This window comes from Melanotaenia boesemani, chromosome 8, assembly GCF_017639745.1.
Source record: "Melanotaenia boesemani isolate fMelBoe1 chromosome 8, fMelBoe1.pri, whole genome shotgun sequence".
Taxonomy (NCBI): Eukaryota; Metazoa; Chordata; class Actinopteri; order Atheriniformes; family Melanotaeniidae; genus Melanotaenia; species Melanotaenia boesemani.
Window position 1 is genome coordinate 4,090,983 of NC_055689.1, and position 9,456 is coordinate 4,100,438.

Below are 9,456 nucleotides of genomic sequence, written 5' to 3' on the forward strand. Positions count from 1 at the left end.
TCTCTGCTTCTCCTGGACAGGTAAGTAACAACATAAAGTCAAATGTCTGTTTTAATTTGTGTTCAGTAAACGTTAGACACATGTTGCAATGTTGATTCAATTAAATTTAATGTTACAATCGTTGTATGGGTTCATTTCCAGAGCTCAGGGCTCAGTTCCAACAATGGGTGAGTTAGGTGAGCAGCCCATCAAACATATGCAGTTAGCATTGTAAAATGTAGCTCACAGGCTGGCCGCAAGGCTTAAACATCGTTCTCACTCATGGAGGAGAGTAGAAACGTTAGCTCTCGGTGCTACTGGGACACGGTGAGGGCTCTAGCTCAGTCGGCAGCTTGAGAAGTACTGCAAAGAAGAATGGGCGAAACTGCCTAAAGATAGGTGTGCTAAGCTTGTAGCATCATATCCAAAAAGACTTGAGGCTGTAATTGCTGCCAAAGGTGGATCAACAAAGTATTAAGCAAAGGCTGTGAATACTTATGTAAATGTGATTTCTTCATTTTCCATTTTTAATAAATTCAAAAAATCTCAAAAAAAACTTTTTTCACCTTGTCATAATGAGGTATTGTGTGTAGAATTTTGAGGTAAGAGCTTAATTTAATATAATTTGGAATGAAGCTGTAACATAATAAAATGTGGAAAAAGTGAAGCGCTGTGAATACTTTCCGGATGCATTGTATATTACATTGCCAGGATTGTGGCAAAGAGACCATCCTCAGGTGAGACTATAAGTCACATTTATTAACAAAATGTGTTTCACAAAATCCAAGACCAAAAACAAACATTTAATCTGGAAAGGCAAGTTATTCCACTGCACAATAGCACACAGAACAACAGGCTGAATATGTGTCCGGTAAATTAACGGAACACCAGGGTTTCCTCCAGGACTATTTTAAGTGTGTTGGAGAACTAGTCTCCTTATTACATTTAATGAACAGCTGATTGAAGTGCTGAGAAAGTACAAAAACGTTAACATCACATTTGGCTTTTAAAGACACCGACACTCCCGCGTGCACAACCCCGCCCTGCCATCAACGAAGCTCCATGTTAAATATGAAATAACCGGTCAGTTGTTCATTGCACATAAAGACACAGATGTGTGTCTTCATAAATAACCTTGTTCATCACAACTCATAATTCAGTTGTCTGTAACAGATAACTAAAGAAGCCAGAAGCTCATATTAGAAGTTGGATTTGTTTTACTTCAGTAAATTACAGAAAACAATTATTGAAATGGAGTTCAGTGTAATTAATAAATACCAACTTGTTGTTGCAGCTGTACTGGCATGCACGGTAAACGTCCAGACAGGTGTAACCTTTATAAGGTGAGATTTAGTCCCTTGTATGTGTATCCCTGCCATAGAAATATCTTGCCAAACGCAAGAGCTTATAAAAACATTGGAAGGTAAGGTACCTGAAAGGTCTGCAAATGACAAAACATGTATGAACCCTGTGTTACCCACAGATCAGAATACTTTTATGGACTTTTACAATTACATTATTTATAAAATGGCTAAGACCTGCTGGGCTGTTGCAGGTCTGAGCTGTCTTTGATTATGAGGCATGTATCTGTGACTTTGGGCTGAGTGTTTGTGAACTGAAAAGTTGTTGCAGTTGTTCCAGTGTTCAGGAGTAAAGCCTGTATACCGTCCATGAGGGTCAGACCACTTGCGCCTAATCCGCCACACACAGCCAGGGACGATTAACCGGTTTCCCTGCCCCACTGCACCATGCTGCCACTAGATGAAACATCTATATGCAGCATAATGGTACTCCTGGTTGCGATGCCTCTCTGTAGTTCCTATGTATGCACAGAATTCCAGCATCAAGGCAGTATATTGACAAAGATGACATTCTGCTGATACAATGGGCTGCCTCCTGACCACAGCAGTTCCTCTTTAAGTCTGTGGGCATCTCCCTCTAATTTCCAGAGAGACACCGTAGTACTCCTTGAACCCCTGCAGATGGAGGAAAACCATGACGACCCTGTTGCATCATCAAAAACTAGTCCAGGCTGTCGGTAGCCAAGCTACCTCCATTCATCTAATTGTCCACTGTGAAGCTGCCTCTGTAAAAGATTAACAAAAACACTGATATAAATCATGGCTTAGCCAAAAGATGCTGATATCTGTAGATTTACTTCAAATAATTCAAAAAGAGGTTGTCCAGAATAGAGGCACAGTTGATACATACCTCTGTTTTCTCTGTCCTGCCATCACACAGGGCATCTAGTTTTTGCTGCTCCTGTCACATTGTTTCCACGGAGCTCCTCCCACCAGCTCACCTGTGGGAACAGGACTCACCTATGGCTCGGGTTCCACCTCAACCGTGTCCTCATCCCTTTTTTCTCTCTCCCAAGATGGTAGAAACTTGCTAAAGCCAGCGTTAGCAGAAGAATTTTGATTGTGATCACGATTTTGGTTAAATGAACCTGATCGTCAACAATATTTACATTCACAATGCGGCTCTGCTGCATCTCTGATCACACACACTCTCAACCAGTAGTCCGCCAACCACCAGGGGGTCAGCACAAGGCCAAGGCTTCATTAAGCTGCCTAAAGAACAAGCGTGTACACCTTTTACAGTCGGCAGCTAGTTGTCAGTGTTGCAAACTTACAGACTTTGTTTCTATATTTAGAAAGTTTTCACTCGCCTCTAGTGACTTTTCAAAAAAGCGACTAACGACAAATCTAGTGACTTTTTCTGGTGATATTGGAGACTTTTGGAGACTGACGTCAAAGACCGATAGTTTACTCTTCAATGAGTACTGGGTGCTGCAGACCCCTCCCCCATCCAAAGCACTCAAACAAGCCCGATGCTCACGCTGCAGCATTCAGAGCTGATCGCCTCTGTTTCATGACCAGGCTGAAATGAAACATACAAAGCTGCTGCTGGATGATCCTGCGCTGGCTTAATGTTTATTAATGAAGAGTTTGAACATAAATGTTTAAAAAGTTAAAAGTGTTGTGACATGTTTCAGACTGTTAATTAAAAAAAATTACACTTAATAAAATTAAACTTAAAAAACAAAGAAAATATTGACCGAAGAATTTAATTGTATGATTTTTTTGATGTCCTAAACATTTTTAGGTTGTCTTTTCATCCATTTTTGCCTTTCTCAAGGCACCCCTCTCCACAGTAGCAACCATTACAACTATTTATACTAGTGATGGATGTTCGGCTCTTTTCAGAGAGCCGACTTTTTTGGCTCCCAAACAGCTCTTAATTTAGCGTCTTTTGAAGCCCCATAATTAACATTAACTTCTCAAAAATGAATGGTAAATGTATTTTTTTGTATTATTTATCATCTATTCTAAGTTAAAGTTTAATTTTTCACAAAAAATTGTTGCCACATAGTTTGTTTATAATTGGTGCAATAAAAATACATGTTTTTTCAAACACGGTGAATAATCGTGATTAATAATCATAATTACAATATTGATCAAAATAATCGTGATTATTATTTTGGTCATAATCATGCAGCCCTACTTAGCAGACAGGTCACTGCTGCTGCTCTTAGTAGTTGGATAAAAGGCAAAATGTAACTTACACTAAAATGTAGTTGGTTTTGATAATATACATTTATAAGTAAAACAAACTTTCCATTACTTGCTAACTTTGATTGTATTTGCAGGAAATCTACTTGCTGCCGTCATATTACAAATACATTACTGGCAAACAGACACCGTTTGTTGCCAATGGTGATACACTATGTTAATGGCATAGTAATTCATTTATGGACAAAACTATATAGAAAACTTGCCAAAAGAAAGTTCTCTTGCTTGCAGTATAATAATATTATAGTTAACTTACATCCATTTTTGACATGTTCCACAAAATGGTGATGATGTTTGCACTTTACAGATATTTGTTCATAGACAAGGCGAGTGGGGGTGGGGGGTGGGGAGCAGAGGTTTAGTAGGTGCGGACTGATCTACATCCAGTGCACAACAGCAAATTTGTGGTGAAACAATTTCATTTTTGTCCATTTAAACACTAGAACAATGATAAAAGATGCAGAAACGTTTCTGGTCTGTGCTGAAGGATGAACAGAATTTCACCAGAAACTGCTGTGACATTCTTTAGTGATTATATTATTATATAAAACCAACAAAAAGCAGGATTCACTGGTCACATAAATTTTTGCCTTAAAGGGGCAACAAGCATAAAATTAATCATTCCTATTACCAAATACAGCACATGTACACTTCTTCACAGTATTTTTAAAACTTTTAAAGTTTACATATATTTTAAGCTTATATATAAATATATTTAGATTTAGAGTTTATATATAAATATATGTAAGGGATAATGCATGACAAGGTGTTCATTGTCATAAATTAATGGACGAAAAAAAAACACATATATAAGTCGCACTAAGTCACATTTATTTAGAAATTGTTTGATCAGTAGACCAGATCCAGATTCATTTAAGCATAGTCTAGAGGCCTGATGTCACATTAAAAATGATGAAGTGAATTCCTCTCCATCTCTTCTAGTGCAGTAAGACTTGTGGAAGGGGCATCCAGGTTCGAGAGGTCAAGTGTTACCAGGGGGATGAGCTAGTAACTCGGGGCCACAGCTGCGACTCAGCTCTGAAACCAGAGTCCAGACAGCGCTGTGAAATCCAGAGCTGTCCAACAGAGTCATCAGGTAGAAAAACATCTAACTTCTGACACATTTCAGCACACCTTCACCTCCACCAGGAGAGGATAGATCAGCAGTGTCAGAATTACTCCAGATATCAACGGATTGAATTTTTACTGATTTATATGTTCTTATTATTCAGAAGCTGCAGCAGCATCAGCAGCCACAGACATCTCCTGCCAAGATAAGTCTACAGCAAACTGTGCTTTGGTTCTAAAGGTGAAACTGTGTTCCCACTGGTACTACCAAAAGGCCTGCTGCCTTTCCTGTAAGGCACAGAGACCCTAAAGTCACAGCAGCATCTCACCAACCACATCTACCCACTACTGGTCCCCACCACTGGCACCCACGATCAACCACTGGTACCCACCACCAGCCACCTTTACCCACCACTGGTACCGTCCACAGACAATTGGTGTCAAACATTATTTACTGGTCCTCTCTAGCCACTGATATTAACTATCAACCCCTGGTCCCCACCACTGGTACCCACTGTCTTTCTTTATCTCCCCATCTTCTACATGACTGAAAACAACCAATCAGAATGTCTTTAGACTTCTCTGACCTTTTGGACCTGGTACCCATCACTGGTACCCTGTACTGGTACTTACCACTGACCAATGGTATCAAACACTGCTACCAAGCACCAATCACTGGGCCCCACCAACCACTGGTACTGCCACTAATCACTGGTATCCCCACCCCTGGTACCTACCAACCACTTGTACCAACCACTAACCACCAGTACCCACCACCCCAGCCATTGGCACCACTGTTGCTGACAGTGGAAGGCCTTGATACATCAACATTAATCTCACTACTGTATCTCAAAGGTTCTGGTGTGGTCCCTCTGAGTGCTATCCCTTCCTCCCTATCTTTATCTACATGACTGAAAACTACCAATCAGAATGTCTTTAGACTTCTCTGATCTTCTGGACCTGATCTGCATCACCACTCAATGTGAAACCACATTGTTTTTACAACATTGTGACACACTTTCTCTTCATTAATAAAACATTTAAGAAACAATGTCTTTATTCTTTTGTTCTCCTCCTCACCATCCATCCATCCATCCATGCATCCATCCATCCATCCATCCAGTCACTCATCCATCCTGAAATGGATGTATCATCTTTATTACGTTAGCAGCCGGCTGTGTGATTGTCTTCCTCCTCAGCGACGATGGCCCCTCTCCACGGGCCAATAGCTGAAGATTTTAGAGACAGGTACAAAATTATCATTTCTAGTCTCCATGTAAGACTTGTGGAAGGGGCCACATAGTCTCCATTAACAAAAGGTACTGATGTTGTGTGTACCGAAACTTCCTAGTGGATGTATTTTTATCTTAGTCATACTTGTAGGTGGTCGCAAGTTTACAATAATGGACATGTATTGTAAGGAATCCAGGAAGTTCCCCACAATAAACACACTGAGTTCTGTACCAGCATACTAGGCTGCTATATGGGAGGTTGTCAGCACCAGGAATATTTCAGCGTACCATGGACACTACCCAGATGGTGGTGCGAGTGGACAACATCTTGGTGACAGGACATGATGACATTAGTCACCTGCAGAACTTTGAAGCTGTGCTGGGGTGGCTCTCTGCTGTGGGGCTCTGTTTGAAGAGAGAAAAGTGTGGGTTCATGGCACCAGAAGAGGTGTACCTGGGATATAAGATTTATCATGAAGGGTTCCATCCGGTTGTGGACAAGGTTAAAGCCATTGTAAATGCCCCACAGTCAACATATCAGATGCAGCTTAAGTCTTTCTTGGGCATGCTTAATTGTTATCACAGGTTCTTACCTTACATTTCCACCTTGGTGGAGCTGCTGCATGAGCTTCTGAGGAAAGGTGTTCCGTGTAGATGGGTATAATGTCAGATGCAAGCATTTGAGGCAACCAAAATGTGTCTGCAGTCAGAGCAACTGCTGGTACATTATGACAATAGCAAGTCTCTGTACATGTCCTCCGTATGGCGTAGGGTTACAGGGCTACAGACTGCGACCAAATGGTCGCATTTTGCGACTGAAATGTGAGACAGTGCGAGTGAATTTTTCATCTACTCGTGCAATGGCGACCAATACATTTGTGGGTCTTTTTCTTATAGGAGTTATAACTGAATTTATTTTGTCGCTACCTGAGCCACTTGTGTGGGTTGTAGACTCCGTCTCATGCTACCACTAGAGCGAAAGCACCGCCAGCATTCAAAAGTGACCAAAACATCAGCCAGAAAGCAGAACTGAGAAGTGGTCTGTGGTCACCACCTGCAGAACCTCTCCTTTATTGGGGGTGTATTGCTAATTGCCAATCATTTCCACCTGTTGTCTGTTCCATTTACACAACAACATGTGGAACTGATGGTCAGTCAGTGTTGCATCCTAAGTGGACAGTTTGATTTCACACAAGTCTGATTGACTTGTGTTGTTTAAGTGTTCCCTTTATTTTTTTATTTATTTAGTTTTTGAGCAGTGTATATGGAAAATATTGGGAATATACCAATATTTATATATATATACACACTACCGTTCAAAAAGTTTGGGGTCACTTCCCTATTGAATCCCATGGCAAAGTGACCCCAAACTTTTGAACGGTAGTGTGTATGTGTGTATATATATATATATATATATATACATACTTATATGTGTGTGTGTGTTATGTTTTTTTTTTTGTTTGTTTTTTATTATGTTTTTTTGTAAAATGAAAAAGACTAAATTAAATAAATGGTAAACCATTGGTTTATGCCAAATGTGAACAAATCGTTTTTTCATTCTTTCTTTCTTTCTTTCTTTCTTTCTTTCTTTCTTTCTTTCTTTCTTTCTTTCTCTCTCTCGCTCGCTCGTTCACTCACTCACTCACTCACTCACTCACTCACTCACTCACTCACTCACTCGGGAACCAATAAAAAAACCAAACAAACAAAAATACAGATTATCTGCTTCAGTTACAGTCATACACTTCAAACCTGTGGTCAAAGCCACGGAGAGTGTAACAGTAGTGTTTTCATTAAACAGTTTCTCATTAAAATATCCAAACAGAAAATATTCAACAATACATAATGAGCAGGTTTTAAACATCTCTAAAAACAAACAAACAAACAAAAAAACAAAACAAACAAACAACAACAAAAAAAAGCACTGCCTCTAGCACTACATGACAGCAGTGTGACTACCACTTAATTATGACGTCCCATCTTGTTTGAATTCTTGCTTGTGTTGTTCTTACTCTCAAATGTAAGTCGCTTTGGATAAAAGCGTCTGCTAAATGACTGTAGAATAGAATAGAATAGAATAGAATAAAATAGAATACTGAGGGGTGGCTTGATCACTGATGTAACACCAGGCCCATCTGTACATCTGTACGGGAAACTGTCTAGATAAAACAGAATCAAGAAGCCTTGAGAAAGGCATTAAACTGTATTTTTAAAAAAAGATAATTCTGCCCTATTTTCTAATATTATTTAATAACTAAACCAAGGAACTTTAATATTACAAATGATAACCTTCAGATAAAGTTTTCCAGATGTGCCAATGACTCATTGACAGCTGGGTGTACAAGAGGCGTTAACTACTTTGCCAGATTCAGAGATGATTAAAATGTGCTCTACAAGCATGGAACATTAACCAGTTCCTTAAAGAGCAATGGGTTATTAATGCTAAGTTTGTATAAAATCCATCAATATTATTTCACATCAATTATAGAAATCAAACTTGACAAACAAACGTTCACTTTAGAATTCTTTAAATACACTGGGACCACTACAGAAAAGAATAAAATAAAATTTGGGAACCAGAAGCAGTTGTTCACTGTATTTTCCTGCAAAGCAAAATGTGAAACAGTACCATCATAACAGAGGATGAAAGGAAAAGGCGAGGTGTGGTCACAGCTGCTACACTGCATACTGTAAGATGTGAATCCAGCTCAGGCACATCTCCATCTGGAAGTAGAAGAAAATATAAACAGATGACCATTAATGGTTGAAGGTGCAAAAAGCACATTAAAAGCAAACATATAGTAACTTCTGGCTGCTGTGAGAAACAATGAAATAAGAAAAATGTAGTTTATGTGGGGTCATTTAATTTCCTTTTTGTGTCAGCAGAAGTTTGTGGTGATATTAGACTGCATCTTCTTTATTTTCTAATTAAACTGTGTGTATATATTGTACTTGTGACTTCTTTTTCAACCTTAATGGATGATATAAAGTTTTAAAAATAAGACCATTTGGAATACTGGTTCATGGTGATCATATAGGTATAAATAATTACACAGCAACAATCCTAGAGCAGACAGCCGGACAGAAAGGGTCAGAATAAAAAACAAGAGGGGGTTTAAAAAACAAATTAGACAAATGAAAAGAGATTAGTCAAAAGTCATTAAATTAATATGTAAAAAAAAAAAAAAAAAAAAAAAAAAAAAAAAAACAACTTGCAAACCAAAACAAGCAGGGCAACCAGTCACATCTGATCCTCCTTCAACTGAATTCATTTATCATAAAAAACCTGTTTTTTCTGACTCTGGTCATTTCTAAACCATGAATAGGGCAAGGTGATATTAAATTAACCATATATGGTCTCTGTTTAAGAAAGACTTTGGCACAGTAAGAGGAGGAAACACAAGATATCAAAAATTAAATTGGATTAATTTTTCTGTACTTAAAAAGATTCAGTCCCGTTTTTCCGAATGTCGGCTCCTATGAGCTCTGCTGGCTCCCTCCAAGCTAACAGGAATCTATGAAGCTCATAAAATACCAGAAAAAGGCAGCATCACTATTATGTGTAAAGTGTGCAGTAACATTTTCATACAATGTACAGTTCA

General features: G+C 38.9%; 1 protein-coding gene across 4 annotated transcripts in view; it reads left to right on the forward strand.

Annotated features, from left to right (window-relative positions):
* The window catches only part of si:ch211-267e7.3 (ADAMTS-like protein 2), a 67,932-nt gene extending 62,271 nt beyond the window's left edge, over window positions 1-5,661 (forward strand). For 3 of the 4 annotated variants that reach the window (XM_041991329.1, XM_041991330.1, XM_041991332.1), the window contains 2 exons: window positions 4,497-4,650; window positions 4,787-5,661. In XM_041991329.1, coding sequence (XP_041847263.1) covers window positions 4,497-4,650; window positions 4,787-4,932 — 300 coding nt within the window. In that variant the 3' untranslated portion in view covers window positions 4,933-5,661. Of the gene's footprint in view, window positions 1-4,496; window positions 4,651-4,786 lie in introns of those variants that run through there. The other variant, XM_041991331.1, reaches the window with a different exon arrangement.
* The last annotated feature ends 3,795 nt before the right edge of the window (window positions 5,662-9,456 follow it).